The sequence below is a fragment of the Lynx rufus genome, unplaced genomic scaffold, assembly GCF_022079265.1.
Source record: "Lynx rufus isolate CCGP_SWC_20201006 ecotype Redwood Valley unplaced genomic scaffold, mLynRuf1.p SCAF_9, whole genome shotgun sequence".
Taxonomy (NCBI): Eukaryota; Metazoa; Chordata; class Mammalia; order Carnivora; family Felidae; genus Lynx; species Lynx rufus.
In genome coordinates, this window is record NW_025814897.1 from 62,618,183 (window position 1) to 62,640,610 (window position 22,428).

A 22,428-nucleotide genomic window follows, 5' to 3' on the forward strand; every position below is an offset into this window, starting at 1 on the left:
TAGTTAACATACATGTTACATTAGTTTCAGGGGTACAACAAAGTGATTTGAAAGTCTTTATGTTATGCTGTGTTCACACAAGTGTAGCTAGCTACCATCTGTCACCATATGACACGATTACAACACCACTGAATAGATTTCCTGTAGTGTGCTTTTCATCCCTGTGACTTATTCATTCCATAATTGGAAGCCTATATTTCCCCTCCCCTTCCCCTATGCCCAAGATTGTGTCTATTTTACGACACTCTTTAAATAATAGCTTTCATTTTTTGAGACTTCTTACTACATTTTTCCAGTTCCACTACTTTGCTCTCTTATTTTTATTGTTTTCTTTGTTTAATCTGAAATTAGTTGCTGTAATGCCTTGTATTATATGATTACTTTATCACTTCATAGACACTTTTTTGTTTTGTAATGTATACATTTGAAGTTACAGATTTATTAATGCTTATTAAATTTACAAATGTATTAACCATTTTCCCAAAGGTTTAAGTTCATCATTATTTTTCTATTCTTTCCTTTTTACAATTTCTATTATTATATTATATTTGTTACATTTATAAGTTCATACTGTTCCTAAATATTTCCAAATGTATGTATTATTTTGTCTCTATAAGAATTTTTTTGTTATTTCTCACTTTATGGCCCATAACATGATGTATATTGTGTACTTAAAATAGTCTGTAATCTCCTATTTTTGCATGTAGGTTTATAATTAAACCCTTGGGTACAAAATTGTTAATACTGTTATCAGACTTATATCATTACTAATTATTGTTTACATATTTGTTTCAAGAAATATATTTTCACATTTCTCACCCTAACTTTAAATTTGTAATTTTCTACTTGAATTTCTTACAAGTTATGGTTCAGTGTTCAGATTCAGGTAAATCACAAATATTATATTATCCTATAAATTGTCCCATACATCACTGCATAATTGTTATTTTTAACTCCATTAATGCTTTAAAAATAGCTGATACTGATGTAATTATATTGTTTTGTTTAAGAATACTTGATTCTTTCTATACATTTACTTTCCAACTTTGTACTTTTAGTGCCCCTTAGAAATAATACAAGTTTTTTAAAAAAATTAATTTGAAAATTCCTCCTGTAATCTGCAAATGTACTCTAATAATTATTGTATTTACTGATGTATATGAATTGTCTTTTTCATGCCAATATCCATTATTTTATTTTTGTTTTGATAAAATATCCATTATTCTTTTCTAACTCTATATTGTTTTGATTTGCTTCTCCCTTACATTTTTTAACATTCTCCATTACATTTTCCCTTACATCATTCCTTTACATTTTTAACATACGTGAATATGTCACTATGTTAACAGCTCAAACCTCCTCACGAATAATTCAAGAATCATGGGCATATAAACTGCTTAATCCTCCTCCAGTCTTCTTTCATATAACAAATATGTACTGAGAGTATATTAAGTGCCAGGCATTATAAATGATATAAATTACACAAATACCATGTCTTTGCTTTCTTTTTTTTTTAAATTAATGTTTATTATTTTTTTTTGAGAGAGAGAGAGAGACAGAGAGAGACAGAGCACGAGCGGGGGGGGGGGGCGGGCAGAGAGAGAGGGAGACAGAATCTGAAGCAGGCTCCAGGTTCTGAGCTGTCAGCACAGAGCCCGTTGCAAGGTTCGAGCTCATCAACCGTGAGATCATGACCTGAGCCAAAGTGAAATGCTTAACCGACTAAGCCACCCCTTGCTTTTGCTTTCTTTGGGAGATATGTATATTAACTTAATGAACTAGACACTGACACGCATTATTGCTCCTTCTTTGGGAAGTTAGAAACAGTCTTTCTGTTTGTTCTTTTAAGTGAAGTTGAAATTATTCCATTGCTCTGAACTGATGAAGGAATCTCACTGTCAGTACCCAAAATAGGATGCCCAAAGCTATTTCACTGTTCAGGTTTGGGTGTCAAAATGCCAAACCATAAACACTAGAACTTTTAACCTATATAGTATATATCTAAACTACTATAGCATCAGTTTGAAATTTTAAAAACTTTGATTACATTTATCTCTTCATTTCGATCTCAAGTATTTTTAGTTCTTAACTTGAAATTTTGCATATTTGTTAAAAATATTGCTATGTTTTCTTAACAATTAAAAATTAATAGTTACATCTTATTTCATTTAATTAGTTCATTATGTTGTAAAGAGTATAGAATGCCATTATCTGGATTAGGTGAATATATCCACCAAGACTATATTAACACTGCCTTTCTGTACATACTATCATTTTAAAGCACAATTATTTTTAAATACTCTTTATTTATATTGTATCCTTAATATATGCAATCCTTAAGAAGAAATAAATAAATAGTACACATTTTGAAAGAACACACAATGTAATCTCCTTTCATTTTAAATACAAAATATTAGTAAAATACTATATCAAAGAAATGTCTTATATAGAGAGTAATTTGATCTTATCAGAACTTCTGAATAAAATATTGATCCCATACTCATTAGTTTGTCAGTTTTGTTTTTGTTTTCACTTCTGCTTTATTAAGTATAATGTGACTGTCTGGACTACTTAAGAAGCAAAACTATGTCCAAAAGGGGAAAGTTACACAAAACCAGAAAGAACTGATTTGAAAATACTGAGATTTCCAACCCATGTTATCTCTTTTATAGTTGCATGGACTTAGGTAAGTAGCATACTGGACATCACTTTACTGCTTATAAAATTGATATACTAACTGAACTCATATATTTTAATGACATATAAATAATATTCTATAACCTTATCTGTCATCTGAGAAGACTCCATGCATGAAAATCTCTACTCTGAGACTTGCATTTGGACTACACAGAAAGCAATCCACCAGCAAAGTCAAACTTAAAGACCAGACTATGACATGAGATGGTTTTCTTTTTATCAAGCTTCCATGACATAATATGGAAGATAATAAGCAAGACCCTATTGCTGTACTGTTCTATTCCTCAATTATCAGAAAGTTGAAATCTTACAACTTGCCTTATAGAGTATTTGTGATGATTGAATGACTCCTAATTTGAAATGTGTTACCAACATTCCAGTTTTTTTTTTTTTTAATTTTTTTTTTTTCAACGTTTATTTATTTTTGGGACAGAGAGAGACAGAGCATGAACGGGGGAGGGGCAGAGAGAGAAGGAGACACAGAATCGGAAACAGGCTCCAGGCTCTGAGCCATCAGCCCAGAGCCTGACGCGGGGCTCGAACTCACAGACCGCGAGATCGTGACCTGGCTGAAGTCGGACGCTTAACCGACTGCGCCACCCAGGCGCCCCCCAACATTCCAGTTTTGTAATAATATCACACAAATGTTAGTACTGAAATGAGAATAATGAAGATGAATACCCCTTTTAATATCATGAACCCAGGTAACTCCTTTTCAAATACTAACAGTGTTTGTGATATTAAGTACAGTAACTTTGAATGTTTTCTTCCCTTAGTGAAGGATGTTCCAGCATCCTGGAGATTCCAACATCTCTAAGTTCCAGGTCTCTGAGTTCATTCTGATGGGATTCCCAGGCATTCACACCTGGCAGCACTGGCTCTCCCTGCCCCTGGCTCTGCTCTACCTCTTAGCTCTCACTGCCAACATCCTTATCCTGATCATCATCAATCAGGAGGCCACACTGCATCAGCCTATGTACTTTTTCCTAGGTGTCCTGGCTGTTGTCGACATGGGACTGGCTACCACCATCATGCCCAAGATTTTGGCCATCTTATGGTTCAGTGCCAAGGCCATCAGTCTCCCTGAGTGTTTTGCTCAGATGTATGTCATACATTGTTTTGTAGCCATGGAATCAGGTATCTTTGTCTGTATGGCTATAGATAGATATATAGCCATTTGCAAACCACTACGCTATCCAGCAATAGTTACTGATTCTTTTGTGGTCAAGGCAACAGTGTTCATGGCACTTAGAAACAGCCTGGCTACCATCCCAGTGCCTGTGTTGGCTGCTCAGAGACACTACTGCTCACAGAACCAAATTGAGCACTGCCTGTGCTCTAATCTTGGAGTCACTAGCTTATCCTGTGATGACAGGACAATCAACAGCATCTACCAGCTACTTCTGGCATGGACACTGATGGGGAGTGACCTGGCTTTGATTTTTTTATCATATGCTTTGATACTTCACTCGGTGCTAAAGCTGAACTCAGCAGAAGCTGCTTCCAAAGCCCTAAGTACCTGCACTTCCCACCTCATCCTCATTTTGTTCTTTTACACAGTCATTGTTGTCATTTCCATCACCCACAATGCAGCAATGACGCTTCCCCTTGTCCCAGTTCTCCTCAATGTATTACACAATGTCATTCCTCCTGCCCTCAACCCCATGGTGTATGCACTCAAGAACAGGGAGCTTAGGCAGGGCTTGTATAAGGTTCTGAAGATGGACAAGGAGAACTAACCCTGACAATGGGCTCACTTAGATAATTCTCCCACATATTTATCCATCATATTACCCAATCATTACACATGGCAGAAGAACTAAGGAACATGTACACTGGCAACTTTCAGTTAGTATAAGGAAACTGTGGTGAAAGTGAAACTTCACAAAAAGGGGTGATACTAATATTTGAAATCTTGGTAGTCAGAAAAGTTTTTTGCCATAACACAATGATGCTGATTGTCTCAAGGATTCCAAGGGACAAGTGCAATATGCATCTCATTTTCCTACCTAGTTGCCCTGGCTAGAACTTCTAGACAATGTTGAGTAGAGGTGGCTAAGGCAGATATATGCCAGTCTCTTCTTTTTAATGGAAGAGTTTAGTCCATGCATATTAATTTGCTTAGTAATAACATAGTACCAATTTCTGCCGTTTGTATATATGCTTTCTAATGTGTCTTATATCTTTTAAAATTAGCAAAGGACTTGAACAGACATTTCTGTAAAGAAGATGTGCAATTTCCTTCAAGCACATGAAGGAATGCTCAACATCATTAGTCATTAGACAAATTCAAATCAAAACCACAAGATAGCACTATATACTCTAAATTGGCCTTAATTCTTTGTTGTTGTTGTTGTTGTTGTTGAAGTATAATTAACATACAGTGTTATATTAGTCTCAGGTGTACAATATAATGATTGAACACATTATTCAGTTATCATCACGATAAGTGCACTCTTAATCTACTTTATCTATTTCCCCTACCCCCTCCTCCCTTACCTTCTTCTGGCAAACAATTTGTTCTCCATATTTAAGAGTCTGGATTTTTGTTTGTTTGCTTACTTGTCTCCATTTTCTTTGTTAGTTCATTTGTTTTGTTTCTTAAATTCCACATATAAGTGAAATCAAATGGTATTTATTTTTCTCTGGCTGACATTGCTCTTAACGTTATACCCTCTAGGTCCTTCCATGTTGTTGCAAATTGAAAGAGCTCATTCTTTTTTATGGCAAGTAATATTTCATTGTATATATATACTACATGTTCTTTCTCCATTCATCTATGGACACTTGGGTTGCTTCCATATCTTGGCCATTGTAAATATTATGGCAAAAAGACACAGGGGTGCATATATATGTTTTTGAATTTGTGTTTTCATTTTCTTTGAGTAAATACTTACACGTGGAATTACTGAATTATATGGTAATTCTATTTTTAATTTTTTGAGGAACCACCATAGTGTTTTCCCCAGTGGCTGTACCAATTTGCATTCCCACCAGAGGTTTTTTTTAGTATCTTGTACTTTGAAAATTATAAGACACTGATGAAAGAAATTGAAGATGATACAAACAAATGGAAAGATATTCCATACTTATAGTTTGGAAGAACCAATATTGTTAAAATGTCCATACTACCTAAAGCAATCTATAGATTCAATCCAATGCCTATCAAAATACCAACATTTTTCACAGAACTAAAACAAATAATCCTAAAATTTGTATGAAACCACAAAAGACCTAAGCTAACAAAGTAATTTTGAGAAGGCAGAACAAAGCTGGAGGTATCAGATTTCAGGATATGCTACAAAGCTGTAGTAATCAAAACAATATGGCACTGGCACAAAAATAGACACAGGGATCAATGGAACAGAATAGAGAACCCAGAATGTAACCCATGCTTATATGGTCAATGAATCTATAACAGAGAAGGCAAGAATATTCAATGGGGAAAATATAGTCTCTTCAAAAGATGGTGTTTGGAAAACTGGACAGCTACATGCAAAAGAATAAAACTGGACCACTATCTTATACCCTACACACAATAAACTTAAAATGGATTAAAGACCTAACTCTGAGACCTGAAATCATAAAACTTCTGGAAGAAAACATATGCAGTAATTTCTTTGGCATTGGTCTTAGCAACTTTTTTCTAGATATGTTCTTAAGCAAGTGAAACAAAACCACAAATGAACCAAAATAGTCTTTCACAGACTAAAGAAAACCATCAACAAAACAAAAAGGCAACCTATTGAATGGGAAAAAATATTTTCAAATAATATATAAATCAGGGTAATATCTAAAATGTATAAAGAACTTATATAACTCAACACCAAAACAATAAATAATCTGATCAAAAATGGCTTTATTTTTTTTTAATATATGAAATTTATTGTCAAATTGGTTTCTATACAACACCCAGTGCTCATCCCAAAAGACGCCCTCTTCAATACCCATCACCCACCCTCCCCTCCCTCCCACCCCCCATCAGCCCTCAGTTTGTTCTCACAAAAATGGCTTTAATTCTTTTCAATTAGTCAGTGTCAGAGATTTTGTGGAAATATTGGTGTACTCACACATTGCTGATGGGAATATAAAATCATACAGGAGATGTTAAGACAGTTCAAAAATTACTCAAAAAGTTGAAAACAACTACCATATGACTAATCAGTTCAAACCCTTAGTATCAAAAGAACCCAAATGTTCATCAGCTGCCTAATGAATGAACAGGCTGAGACATATTCATCCACAAGGCATTATTATTTATCCATAAAAAGGATGAAATACTGATACATGCAATTATAGAGATGAACTTTGAAAACATTATGCTACATGAAAAAAGTTAAACATAAAAGTTACATGTTTCATGACTACTGTTATTGGATGTCCAAAATAGGTGATCTATTGAATCAGAGAGCGTATTAGTTATTGTCAGGAGCAAGAGAGACAGGAGAATAGGGAATGACTAATGGTTATGGAATTTTCTTCTGAGGTAACAGAAATATTTTGGAATTATAAAGTGCTAATACTTGCACAGCATTGAGAATGTACTTTAATCCACCCAATTGTACATTTTCAAACAGTTTAACTGGGTAATTTTATGGTATGTGAATTTTGTCCCTCAAAAGAAAAGATTAAATGAAAAAAGTGCTAAAAATGTTCTCTACATATGTATTTGTTGATCATTTCCAGCAAAATAAAGAAATATGTATGTCTAAGAGTAGGAAATGGTTTAAAAATTATGTAAATACATATTATGTAATGTTATATAATCATAATATTAATGAATAATCCTATTTTGAATGTGATTCTTATATAATGTCAATTGAAAATGGCAGAATTTATTTTAATATGGTATTATCCAAACTTTTTTCAAAAACATATATAGCAAAAGTGTATTAAGAAATGTATTAGAAGTTACCTCTACATTATAGAATATGAGTTTTGTTTATCTATTCCAAACTCATTTTAGTTTTTTCCATCAATAAAAATATATAAGCATTACTCATTATCTAATAAAAGTCATAAAAATAAAATCAGATATTACATTTTATAATTGCTATTATCACCATCATTAGTATCTCAAATTTTTATTATTTATTGCAGCATCAAAATATTCTTGTCCTAATATGTAGGCGTAATAAACCTGAGCCTGAATTTCTACAATGCCATAATACTCATTAACATTGTCACTTTAAGGTGAAATAAACAATTAAAGAACACATAAATGTGTGTGATGGTGATTGAAACTTTGTGAAAAATTTAAATGCTTTCAACTTGTGTCCTGAAGAACTTGACACTAAAAGAAACGAAATTCTCAATGAATATTAAAATCACTAACTTTCATTAAAATTTCCTGTCTCATTCTCACCCCCCATGCATAATTCTTCACACACAAGCACACCGATATACATGCATATTAAATTATTCTCTTATTTGTGCACCATCTCATAAGTGGTAAGAATGTAAAGCTTCTCTTTTTCTACTTCAGTAAGGGTTAGTTTGACTCCTATACCAGAGTCTGTGTCTCTAATAGGGTGCAATATACCCTTGGGAGACATAACAACATTGTTATTTAAAGATTCAATTCAGTAGTACAGACATCAAGAGATTTAGAGGTGGAGGGTTGCGCATATACATAGCATCAGGACGTTTTTTACCTCAACACTTGGACCAGATTTCATTCATCTGTCTTCTACAGAGAAACTAAGGTACTAAAGGACATCAAAAGTGAGACTAGTGACAGGATTGAATAAACTTGTCAGTACTGAGATAAATAGGAGCCAGGCTTTGAGGATATATAAACTGATTATTATAAATTCAGAAACACAGGTTTGGTTCCATCCATCAATATGAAGGCATTAATGCCATAAATGATTGGATTTTCTTTACAATGTTCATTTCCTCAATTCTCAGAGTACCATTCAGTGTAATTTTCCCTCACGATTATGAATATTTATGTTATCTCCCTAACCAAATAGGAATCACTGGCCCTGTTGTAGCAGAAGTGAGATATGAATCATCCCCATGACCAGAAGAAATGAAGAGCTAGAGACTAGTTTTCAGTCCGTTTGAACATTCTTGCTTTTCACCTGTCATCCCATTGTCTTGGAATGAGAATCTAATTTACTTGCTTCATTCCTAGAGAGATTTATTTGTCACTATGCTTCTTCCATTCTAGATAGCAAAACCTACTTGGAGGAAACCTCTGTCATATTGAGAGAACACTCAGGGTTGTAAAATAAGGACCATCCAGTGAGGAAACATGCTTATTGTCTATGGAGTTTGAAAATGAAAACAGACAATAGATGATAAACAAAGTTTACCTTATAAACAGCTATATTTGTGTGTTAATGCTACTACTTCAATATACCTGTACATTTTCCCTGCAGAAAAATTAAGTTATAATGTATTGAAATCATTTAAATTGTTATGGAAAAGATGTGCTATGATTTGTGGTTATTACTATATTACATGGTATTAACTTGGAGCTTTTACTGAGATTTTGGCAAATGTATTGAAGGTGGACTGAAATCTCTCAGGTAATATTAAAACCATTAGAGTAATAACCACTAGAACTATCAAAAGGAAACACAAGGAAAATAAATATTTATCTCATAGAAGAAATATATTCTTAAGAATGGAGCACAAGTAATATCAGAGACAGATTTCTTAAACTCAATTTATGGGTTTGTATGCTTTTGCTCATTTTCTACTTTCTTTTCTTGCATTGAGTCAAGAATTGACTATTCAAAAAACAGAGAAATAAATGAAGAATGATCCTATTTTCAACATCTTGACAACTAGTAACACTCACCAAATACTAATAAATAATACATTTCAAATCTATCATACATATGCAGTAATCAAATGTTATGTGTGTGTAAATACATAGTATATATACATGGATATAAGTTGTTGCAGATTTGTACCTCAATAATTTTTAAAAGAAACATGAAATATAATTATCTGTAAATACTAAGGAGAAATTTACAGCCCTCACAGAAAGAGACTTGTGACAATTTTAGTATGTAAGAAATCAAATTTTAATATTGCAAACTCCTACTATCCTTTATCTATAATACAAATTATAAGGCTTTTGAGAGTCTTGCAATTATTAGCTTAAATGCACATTAATATCGCTATACAAGATATTGCGGATTAGCTAATGAGTTGCAACATATTTCAGTGAATTCCCCACTTTGCATTTTCCACCTTGGATGAATAAATTGAAAAATATTACTTCAGATTTTTCTATTAATTTGTGAGTGGAAAACCATATCATCCCTCTAGTCTTGACTGATCTGTGATGACACCAGAACCATCTTCAAGGAGCATTCTTATTAATTAGTTTGCCTTATGTTGTTTTGCTACTTCCAAAAAGTGTTGCTTTTTGAAGTATCTAATCTTTCATTCTCCTATAAGAAATAACGTAAAAGAGAAATGTAGGTTGGAAAAGTGCATAAAGAACACCTTGACATCTCTGACTCATCCACTATGCAACACAACATTAGTTATCATCTTATGATGCCTGATCATTCTGGGAGGAAACATTAATATGTACTATACATGCAGATGCATCCACTGCGATGTGGGCAAGGGGGAATGAAAGGGCTGAATTCAATATTCATATTTAAGTGTGAGGCCCAGAGTGTCCAAGAACACTGGATGTCCATCACATATTCCTCCAGGAATTAACCATGTGGATTCTTTTCTTAAAAAAGTCTCTGAGTAAAGACCTATAAACACTGATAACCAAGGATGTCAACAATGAAGCAAAGAGGTCCCCAGGAGGACCAAAGTAAATCCTACCAATTGCTGAGACTCAATCATCACCTGGAGTTTCACATCAGCTTCAAAGACTTTGTATTAACTGTGAATTCATGCTCAAAGATTGCAAGATATTTGGCAAATAGATCCAAAATTAAAGATAAAAGATCAAGGTATAAAAATTAAAAAATTTGAAAGTAATATCTTATGAAAATAACAGATATAAAACAGAATAGGTATATTTACATAAATACATATCTTCTTAATATACAACTCTTCATTATGATATATATATATATATATAATAGAATGTGTTTACTTGGGTGAGGAAGAATATATGTGTCATGTCTATGTATACACTGCTCTTCTGTAGATACTATAATTTGAACCACAATATCTTCCAAATATTCTGTTTTTATATTAAGTTCTTAATATGTCCAGTTTTAAGGGAAATAATAATAAATAGCACATATTTGGTAGAAGTACATCATAAAATTCTGTTTCACTTTTACCTCTTAATGAAGAAATTATTGAATTAAGGAATTGTTTAGATATACAGTAATTCAGTAATATGATTTAAAACACTTATCTCAAACTCATTTTCTCAAAAACATGTATTACTCATTACAGTGAGAGGATCTACTTGGCTCCAAGAGGAAAAGTATGTAGAAATAGGATAAAGTTACTCAAAACTTGAATCAATTGGATTTAAAGAGCACTGAGATTCCTGAAACACATTTCTCTCTGTTCTAGTTACTTGGATTTGGGTAAGTAATTAGAAATTTTGGAAATTTGTTTCTTCACAAAAAAATTGGGTATACTAATTTACTCCATGCATTTTCATTAAAACTAAATTGGGGCGCCTGGGTGACGCAGTCGGTTAAGCATCCGACTTCAGCCAGGTCACGATCTCGCAGTCCACGAGTTCGAGCCCCGCGTCGGGCTCTGGGCTGATGGCTCAGAGCCTGGAGCCTGTTTCCGATTCTGTGTCTCCCTCTCTCTCTGCCCCTCCCCCGTTCATGCTCTGTCTCTCTCTGTCCCAAAAATAAATAAATGTTGAAAAAAAAATTAAAAAAAAAACTAAATAATATTCATGAATACCTCAAAAAATCCCATGTACCTGAGTAAAAGCAGTAATTTTCAAAATCTATAACCTGATCCATGACCTAAGTGTCTTAATGCCTAAACATTCTATTCTCATTCTGTACTCTCTCAATGCCTAAACATCTCTACTCTCATTCTGTACTCTCGTTCTATACCTGCAAATTATTTGTTGCCCAGAGCTGGAAGGATGAGTCAAACAGTCTGTAAAGAAAGTAACCCCATAGCAAAATCAAAGTGAAGAGACCAGCTTGTGGTATCAGGTCACTTTTCTCTTATTCAGGCTCCATGATTTACCAGACAGAAGATAATGACCAAGGTCCTGAAAATTCTACTGTGCAATTCTCCAATTATGGAAGGGTGTAAATAATATGTTCTGTCTTATGGAGCTTTTAGGATGATTAACTGACTTAACACATAGAAAGTGCTATCACAGTTTTCATTTCACTAGAAGTGTCCACAAATATTAATGGCAGGATGAGAATAATGAAGATGAAGAATCCTCAATTTCAACATCTTAAACATGGATAACTTCTTTTCCAAATGTAATCAAAGAGGTTATTAAAAATAATGACCCTGGGGCCCCTGGTGGCTCAGTCAGTTAAATGTCTGACTTGGCTTAGGTCATGACCTAGTGGTTCATGGGTTTGATCCTCCCTTGGGCTCTGTGCTGACAACTTGGAGTTTGAAGCTTGTTTTGGATTCTGTGTTTCCCTCTCTGCCTCTTCCTCAATTGTCCTCTCTCTTTCTCTCTCTCTCTCCTTGTCTCTGTCTCTCTCTCTTTCAAAAACACATAAACATTTAAAATAAAAGAAAAATGACTGAATATTTTCCCTCTTAGGGAAGGATTTTCCAGCATCCCGGAGATTCCAACATCTCTAAGTTCCAGGTCTCTGAGTTCATTCTGATGGGATTCCCAGGCATTCACACCTGGCAGCACTGGCTCTCCCTGCCCCTGGCTCTGCTCTACCTCTTAGCTCTCACTGCCAACATCCTTATCCTGATCATCATCAATCAGGAGGCCACACTGCATCAGCCTATGTACTATTTCCTAGGGGTCCTGGCGGTAGTAGACATGGGTCTGGGTACCAACATCGTGCCCAAAATTTTGGCTATTTTATGGTTCAACGCTAAGGCCATCAGTCTCCCTGAGTGCTTTGTGCAGATGTATGCTATACATTGCTTTATGTGCATGGAGTCAGGTATCTTTGTCTGTATGGCTATAGATAGATATGTAGCCATTTGTAAACCATTACACTATCCAGCAATAATCACTGAATCTTTTGTGGTCAAAGCAACTGTGCTCATGGCCCTCCGAAATACCCTAACTACCATCCCAGTGCCTGTGTTGGCTGCTCAGAGACACTACTGCTCACAGAACCAAATTGAGCACTGCCTGTGCTCTAATCTTGGAGTCACTAGCTTATCCTGTGATGACAGGACAATTAACAGCATCTACCAGCTACTTCTGGCATGGACACTGATGGGGAGTGATGTGGCTTTGATTTTTTTATCATATGTTTTGATACTTCACTCAGTGCTGAAGCTGAACTCAGCAGAAGCTGCTTCCAAAGCCCTAAGTACCTGCACTTCCCACTTCACCCTAATCTTATTCTTCTACACAGTTGTCATTGTCATTTCCATCACCCATAGTGAAGCAATCACACTTCCCCTTGTCCCAGTTCTTCTCAATGTACTTGAAAATACCATTCCTCCTGCCCTCAACCCTATGGTGTATGCACTCAAGAATAAGGAGCTGAGACAGGGCTTGTATAAGTTTCTAAAGCTAGACACTAAGGACAACTAACATGACCATGAGGCTCACTTTTAATTTTCATATTAATTCATCGATTATATTCTCAAACACTGCATATTGCAGAAAGAACTAAGGAACATATAATCTGGCAACTACTCAGTATAAGAAATCTGGTGAAAATGAAACTTCAAAATATAAAGTCGTAACTACATTTGAAACATTGGTTGTCAAGAATGATTTCCAGATGAACAAAATGATGCTTATTATCTCAAGGAATCCAAGGGAGGGATGAATAGAATATGCATCTCACTTTTTTACCTGGTTTCCCTAGCTAAAACTTCTAGACAATGTGTAATTGAGGTAGTTAGAACAGATATCTGCCAATCTTTTTTAAATTGGAGTTTAATTGACGTGCATTGGTGTAAGTAGTGATACTGATACTGATACTGCCATTTGTCTTTTGCTTTCTAATGTGTCACATATATTTTTAAGTGGACAAAAGTACTTGAATAGACATTTCTCTAAAGAAGATGTGCAATTGCCATCAAGCACATAAAGACATGCTCATCTTGTTTGTCATTAGACAAATTCAAATGAAACCACAATAGACCCCATATATCCCCTAAAATGGCTGTAACTTTTTTTAAGTTTATTTTTGAGAGAGAGACAGAGCATGAGTGGGGAGGGGCCGAGAGACGGGGAGACACAGATCCGAAGCAGGCTCCAGGCTCTGAGCTGTCAGCACAGAGCCCAACGTGGGGCTCGAACTCGTCAACCTTGAGATCATGACCTGAGCTGAAGTCGGACGCTCAAGTGACTGAGCCACCCAGGTGCCCCTAAAATGGCTGTAATTTTTTAAATTAGCCAGTGTTGGAGATTTTGTGTAAATATTACAATCCTCATACATTGTTAGTGAGAATATAAAATCATGCATGAGATGTGGAAAGCAGTTTGATATTTATTCAGAAATTTGAACGCAATTATCATATGACTCGGCAGTTCAACCTCTAAGTATATACCCAAATGAATGACAACTAATATTATAACACTAACTTATACACAAATGCTCATAATAGCAATATTAGCCAAAAAAAGGAAAGAATGGAAATGTCTATCAGCAGCCTAATAGACAAACAGGTTGAGGCATATTCATACAAGGCATTATTATTCATCCATAAATAGGATAAAGTACTAATCCATGCTGTTACATGGCTGAACTTTGTAAGCACTGTGCTGAGTGAAAAAAAGCCAGACACAAAAAGCTACCAGTTGTACATGTATGCAAAATTCCATTTATTTGGTATGTCCAGAATAAGTAAGTCCATTGAACTAGAAAGCAAATTATTTGTTGCACAGGACTGGAAGGATGGATCAATATGGAGTACTGATTAATGATTATGAAGGTTTTTTTTTGTTTTGTTTCGTTTTCTGGTTTTGTTTGGGACTGAATCCTTTCTGGAGTTATATATTTCTGATGGTAACACAGCATTGGAAATGTACTAAAAGCCACTTAATTATGCACATTAATTGATTTAAATGGGTAATAGATGATATGTGAATTTTACCTCAATAAAATAAAATTATAAAGTCGAAAACAGTGCAAAAAGTGTTATCTCCATATATATTTGTTGTAACATAGCTTGTGAAATAAAAAAATTAAATATGATTAAAAGTGGAAAATGGTTAAAGGAATGGTATAAGTACGTGTGATGTACTTTTATGTCGTCATAATACTACTGAATAATCCTGTTAATGCTTATTACATGTCCATTGAAAATGGCAGAACTTATATGTTAATATTGTGTTACCCAAACCTTTTTTCCAAAACATATAGTAAATATTTATTAAGAGAAATCAAAATTTACCCCTAAATTGTGGAATTTGAGAGTTCTATTTATCTTCCTCCAAAATAATTTTCTTTTTCCAATGAATACAAATATAAAGGAATGAATCTTATTATCTAATTAACATTATTAATAACTAAAATCAGATATGTTGCTATCATCACCATCATCATTATTATCTCAAAATTTGGGTGTCTAAATATTCTTACTTAATATGTATGCATAACAAGCCTGATCTTTGAATGAATTTCTACAGTGCCATAATATTTATCATCAGCCTCACTTAGAAACAAAGAAAATAAACCAATAAAAAAGACATGAATGTGACTGCAGAGGAAGATGGCGGCGTAGGAGGACGCTGGGCTCACCGCGCGTCCTGCTGATCACTTAGATTCCACCTACACCTGCCTAAATAACCCAGAAAACCGCCAGAGGATTAGCAGAACAGAGTCACCGGACCCAAGTGCAGACGAGAGGCCCACGGAAGAGGGTAGGAAGGGCGGCGAGGCGGTGCGCGCTCCACGGACTGGCGGGAGGGAGCCGGGGCGGAGGGGCGGCTCGCCGGCCAAGCAGAGCCCCCGAGTCCGGCTTGCAAAAGCGGAGGGGCCTGACGGACTGTGTTCCGACAGCAAGCGCGACTTAGCGTCTGGGAGGTCATAAGTTAACAGCTCTGCTCAGAAAGCGGGAAGGCTGGAGGACAAAGGGAGGGTGAGCTGCGGAGCCCCCGGACGACAGAGCTCAGTTTGGCGGGGAACAAAGGCGCTCTCCAGCGCCATCTCCCCCGCCCATCCCCCAGCCAAAATCCCAAAGGGAACCGGCTCCGGCCAGGGAAATTGCTCGCTCCGCGCGAACACCCAACTCTGTGCTTCTGCGGAGCCAAACCTCCGGCAGCGATCTGACTCCCTCCGGCTGCACAGGGCCCCTCCTGAAGTGGATCACCTAAGGAGAAGCGAGCTAAGCCTGCCCCCCCCGCCACCGTGCACCTTGCCTTCCCACCCCAGCTAATACGCCAGATCCCCAGCATCACAAGCCTGGCAGTGTGCAAGTAGCCCAGACGGGCCACGCCACCCCACAGTGAATCCCGCCCCTAGGAGAGGGGAAGAGAAGGCACACACCAGTCTGACTGTGGCCCCAGCGGTGGGCTGGGGGCAGACATCAGGTCGGACTGCGGCCCCGCCCACCAACTCCAGTTATACACCACAGCACAGGGGAAGTGCCCTGCAGGCCCTCACCACACCAGGGACTATCCAAAATGACCAAGCGGAAGAATTCCCCCCAGAAGAATCTCCAGGAAATAACAACAGCTAATGAGCTGATCAAAAAGGATTTAAATAATATAACAGAAAGTGAATTTAGAATAATAGTCATAAAATTAATCGCTGGGCTGGAAAACAGCATACAGGACAGCAGAGAATCTCTTGCTACAGACATCAGGGGACTAATGAACAGGCACGAGGAGCTGAAAAACGCTTTAAAGGAAATGGAAAACAAAATGCAAACCGCCACAGCTCGGATGGAAGAGGCAGAGGAGAGAATAGGTGAACTAGAAGATAAAGTTATGGAAAAAGAGGAAGCTGAGAAAAAGAGAGATAAAAAAATCCAGGAGTATGAGGGGAAAATTAGAGAACTAAGTGATACACTAAAAAGAAATAATTTACGCATAATTGGTATCCCAGAGGAGGAAGAGAGAGGGAAAGGTGCTGAAGGGGTACTTGAAGAAATCATAGCTGAGAACTTCCCTGAACTGGGGAAGGAAAAAGGCATTGAAATCCAAGAGGCACAGAGAACTCCCTTCAGACGTAACTTGAATCGATCTTCTGCACGACATATCATAGTGAAACTGGCAAAATACAAGGATAAAGAGAAAATTCTGAAAGCAGCAAGGGGTAAACGTGCCCTCACATATAAAGGGAGACCTATAAGACTCGTGACTGATCTCTCTTTTGAAACTTGGCAGGCCAGAAAGAATTGGCACGAGATTTTCAGGGTGCTAGACAGCAAAAATATGCAGCCGAGAATCCTTTATCCAGCAAGTCTGTCATTTAGAATAGAAGGAGAGATAAAGGTCTTCCCAAACAAACAAAAACTGAAGGAATTTGTCACCACTAAACCAGCCCTACAAGAGATCCTAAGGGGGACCCTGTGAGACAAAGTACCAGAGACATCACTACAAGCATAAAACATACAGACATCACAATGACTCTAAACCCGTATCTTTCTATAATAACACTGAATGTAAATGGATTAAATGCGCCAACCAAAAGACATAGGGTATCAGAATGGATAAAAAAACAAGACCCATCTATTTGCTGTCTACAAGAGACTCATTTTAGACCTGAGGACACCTTTAGATTGAGAGTGAGGGGATGGAGAACTATTTATCATGCTACTGGAAGCCAGAAGAAAGCTGGAGTAGCCATACTTATATCAGACAAACTAGACTTTAAATTAAAGGCTGTAACAAGAGATGAAGAAGGACATTATATAATAGTTACAGGGTCTATCCATCAGGAAGAGCTAACAATTATAAATGTCTATGCGCCGAATACCGGAGCCCCCAAATATATAAAACAATTACTCATAAACATAAGCAACCTTATTGATAAGAATGTGGTAATTGCTGGGGACTTTAACACCCCACTTACAGAAATGGATAGATCATCTAGACACACGGTCAATAAAGAAACAAGGGCCCTGAATGAGACACTGGATCAGATGGACTTGACAGATATATTTAGAACTCTGCATCCCAAAGCAACAGAATATACTTTCTTCTCGAGTGCACATGGAACATTCTCCAAGATAGATCATATACTGGGTCACAAATCAGCCCTTCATAAGTTTACAAGAATTGAAATTATACCATGCATACTTTCAGACCACAATGCTATGAAGCTTGAAGTCAACCACAGGAAAAAGTCTGGAAAACCTCCAAAAGCATGGAGGTTAAAGAACACCCTACTCACGAATGAGTGGGTCAACCAGGCAATTAGAGAAGAAATCAAAAAATATATGGAAACAAACGAAAATGAAAATACAACAATCCAAACGCTTTGGGACGCAGCGAAGGCAGTCCTGAGAGGAAAATACATCGCAATCCAGGCCTATCTCAAGAAACAAGAAAAATCCCAAATACAAAATCTAACAGCACACCTAAAGGAAATAGAAGCAGAACAGCAAAGGCAGCCTAAACCCAGCAGAAGAAGAGAAATAATAAAGATCAGAGCAGAAATAAACAATATAGAATCTAAAAAAACTGTAGAGCAGATCAACGAAACCAAGAGTTGGTTTTTTGAAAAAATAAACAAAATTGACAAACCTCTAGCCAGGCTTCTCAAAAAGAAAAGGGAGATGACCCAAATAGATAAAATCATGAATGAAAATGGAATTATTACAACCAATCCCTCAGAGATACAAACAATTATCAGGGAATACTATGAAAAATTATATGCCAACAAATTGGACAACCTGGAAGAAATGGACAAATTCCTGAACACCCACACTCTTCCAAAACTCAATCAGGAGGAAATAGAAAGCTTGAACAGACCCATAACCAGCGAAGAAATTGAATCGGTTATCAAAAATCTCCCAACAAATAAGAGTCCAGGACCAGATGGCTTCCCAGGGGAGTTCTACCAGACGTTTAAAGCAGAGATAATACCTATCCTTCTCAAGCTATTCCAAGAAATAGAAAGGGAAGGAAAACTTCCAGACTCATTCTATGAAGCCAGTATTACTTTGATTCCTAAACCAGACAGAGACCCAGTAAAAAAAGAGAACTACAGGCCAATATCCCTGATGAATATGGATGCAAAAATTCTCAATAAGATACTAGCAAATCGAATTCAACAGCATATCAAAAGAATTATTCACCATGATCAAGTGGGATTCATTCCTGGGATGCAGGGCTGGTTCAACATTCGCAAATCAATCAACGTGATACATCACATTAACAAAAAAAAAGAGAAGAACCATATGATCCTGTCAATCGATGCAGAAAAGGCCTTTGATAAAATCCAGCACCCTTTCTTAATAAAAACCCTTGAGAAAGTCGGGATAGAAGGAACATACTTAAAGATCATAAAAGCCATTTATGAAAAGCCCACAGCTAACATCATCCTCAACGGGGAAAAACTGAGAGCTTTTTCCCTGAGATCAGGAACACGACAGGGATGCCCACTCTCACCGTTGTTATTTAACATAGTGCTGGAAGTTCTAGCATCAGCAATCAGACAACAAAAGGAAATCAAAGGCATCAAAATTGGCAAAGATGAAGTCAAGCTTTCGCTTTTTGCAGATGACATGATATTATACATGGAAAATCCGATAGACTCCACCAAAAGTCTGCTAGAACTGATACATGAATTCAGCAAAGTTGCAGGATACAAAATCAATGTACAGAAATCAGTTGCATTCTTATACACTAACAATGAAGCAACAGAAAGACAAATAAAGAAACTGATCCCATTCACAATTGCACCAAAAAGCATAAAATACCTAGGAATAAATCTAACCAAAGATGTAAAGGATCTGTATGCTGAAAACTATAGAAAGCTTATGAAGGTAATTGAAGAAGATTTAAAGAAATGGAAAGACATTCCCTGCTCATGGATTGGAAAAATAAATATTGTCAAAATGTCAATACTACCCAAAGCTATCTACACATTCAATGCAATCCCAATCAAAATTGCACCAGCATTCTTCTCGAAACTAGAACAAGCAATCCTAAAATTCATATGGAACCACAAAAGGCCCCGAATAGCCAAAGGAATTTTGAAGAAGAAGACCAAAGCAGGAGGCATCACAATCCCAGACTTCAGCCTCTACTACAAAGCTGTCATCATCAAGACAGCATGGTATTGGCACAAAAACAGACACACAGACCAATGGAATAGAATAGAAACCCCAGAACTAGACCCACAAACATATGGCCAACTCATCTTTGACAAAGCAGGAAAGAACATCCAATGGAAAAAAGACAGCCTCTTTAACAAATGGTGCTGGGAGAACTGGACAGCAACATGCAGAAGGTTGAAACTAGACCACTTTCTCACACCATTTACAAAAATAAACTCAAAATGGATAAAGGACCTAAATGTGAGACAGGAAACCATCAGAACCTTAGAGGAGAAAGCAGGAAAAGACCTCTCTGACCTCAGCCGTAGCAATCTCTTACTTGACACATCCCCAAAGGCAAGGGAAATAAAAGCAAAAGTGAATTACTGGGACCTTATGAAGATAAAAAGCTTCTGCACAGCAAAGGAAACAACCAACAAAACTAAAAGACAACCAACGGAATGGGAAAAGATATTTGCAAATGACATATCGGACAAAGGGCTAGTATCTAAAATCTATAAAGAGCTCACCAAACTCCACACCCGAAAAACAAATAACCCAGTGAAGAAATGGGCAGAAAACATGAATAGACACTTCTCTAAAGAAGACATCCAGATGGCCAACAGGCACATGAAAAGATGTTCAGCGTCGCTCCTTATCAGGGAAATACAAATCAAAACCACACTCAGGTATCACCTCACGCCAGTCAGAATGGCCAAAATGAACAAATCACGAGACTATAGATGCTGGAGAGGATGTGGAGAAACGGGAACCCTCTTGCACTGTTGGTGGGAATGCAAATTGGTGCAGCCGCTCTGGAAAACAGTGTGGAGGTTCCTCAGAAAATTAAAAATAGACCTACCCTATGACCCAGCAATAGCACTGCTAGGAATCTACCCAAGGGATACAGGAGTACTGATGCATAGGGGCACTTGTACCCCAATGTTCATAGCAGCACTCTCAACAATAGCCAAATTATGGAAAGAGCCTAAATGTCCATCAACTGATGAATGGATAAAGAAATTGTGGTTTATATACACAATGGAATACTACGTGGCAATGAGAAAAAATGAAATATGGCCTTTTGTAGCAACGTGGATGGAACTGGAGAGTGTGATGCTAAGTGAAATAAGCCATACAGAGAAAGACAGATACCATATGGTTTCACTCTTATGTGGATCCTGAGAAACTCAACAGGAACCCATGGGGGAGGGGAAGGGAGAAAAAAAAAAAAAAGACGTTAGAGTGGGAGAGAGCCAAAGCATAAGAGACTGTTAAAAACTGAGAACAAACTGAGGGTTGATGGGGGGTGGGAGGGAGGGGCGGGTGGGTGATGGGTATTGAGGAGGGCACCTTTTGGGATGAGCACTGGGTGTTGTATGGAAACCAATTTGTCAATAAACTTCATAAAAAAAAAAAAAAAAAAAAAAAAAAAGACATGAATGTATGTGAGAGTATATCAAACTTTCTGAAACATTTTAAGCGCTTTCAACTGTGGTCCTAACGTCTTTCACAGAAAGAAACAAAATTCTCAATAAATATTAAAATTGCTAATATTTATTGAAATTACCTTCATTTCCATCCCCCACCCAATACTTTTCTCACACAAGTACAGAGATATAGGTATATGCATGTAAAATTATTATTTTATTTGTATATGACCTTATAGACAGTACGAATGTAAAGCTTACGTAATGTCAGAATCATGGCAGCCTAAGTTGTTACTTTTTTCTCTCCCCTTGATTTACAATGTTTAAAATTAACAAACTGGCTAAGGGACTACAACTTAGTTATACCAGTGAAAAGAAAGAATAATTATGTAACATCATATAGGTGCTAATTATTGCTACCTTGACCATCATATTACGGCATATAAATGTACCAAATTATCATATTATACACCTTAATTTACACGATGTTTAAGTAAAATGGATATTAATAACAATTTAAAGATTTATTTTACTTAAGAAAATGTAAAGCTTCCACTCTTACTTGACTCCAATACCAGAACCTATATCTCCAATGTTGTGCAATATTCCTTTGGGATAAATAACACATATATTTCTCTAAAGATTCAGTTCAATGGTACAGATATCAAGGGATTTAGAGTTTTCAGGCTGTGAATGTACATATATGGTAGAATCATAATGTTTTTGACCCATACCCTGAACACCTGGACCAGATTGCATTCTACTCACTGTTTTTGCTGTTCAGAAACTAAGGTATTAAAGAAAGCACAAAAGTGGAACTGACAAAATTCTTGTTGTTTTTGTTAGTACTGAGATAAGTTAGGGAGAGTCTTTGAGAGTATATGAATTGAATTGATTTCTATTTCAGAATTACAGGTTTGATTCCATCCACCCATTTGAAGGCATAAATGTTGTCAAAGGTTGGGTTTTCTTAAAAATGTTTATTTCCCCAATTCTCAGG

The 22,428-nt window shown here is 36.5% G+C and overlaps 2 protein-coding genes across 3 annotated transcripts; both read left to right on the forward strand.

Annotated features, from left to right (window-relative positions):
* Positions 1 to 3,040: 3,040 nt before the first annotated feature.
* Positions 3,041 to 4,436, forward strand: LOC124506441 (putative olfactory receptor 56B2). 2 transcript variants are annotated; one of them, XM_047072510.1, is made up of 2 exons: positions 3,041 to 3,059; positions 3,499 to 4,436. In XM_047072510.1, the coding sequence occupies exons 1-2, from the start codon at positions 3,041 to 3,043 to the stop codon at positions 4,434 to 4,436; spliced, it is 957 nt and encodes a 318-aa protein (XP_046928466.1). The 2 variants fall into 2 exon arrangements, with proteins under 2 accessions (XP_046928466.1, XP_046928465.1); XM_047072509.1 differs by lacking the exon at positions 3,041 to 3,059 and having other exon boundaries at positions 3,480 to 4,436.
* A 6,025-nt stretch (positions 4,437 to 10,461) lies between these two features.
* On the forward strand, positions 10,462 to 13,369 carry LOC124505965 (putative olfactory receptor 56B2). Its single transcript, XM_047072008.1, has 2 exons — positions 10,462 to 10,557; positions 12,404 to 13,369. The coding sequence occupies exons 1-2, from the start codon at positions 10,462 to 10,464 to the stop codon at positions 13,367 to 13,369; spliced, it is 1,062 nt and encodes a 353-aa protein (XP_046927964.1).
* Positions 13,370 to 22,428: the final 9,059 nt, after the last annotated feature.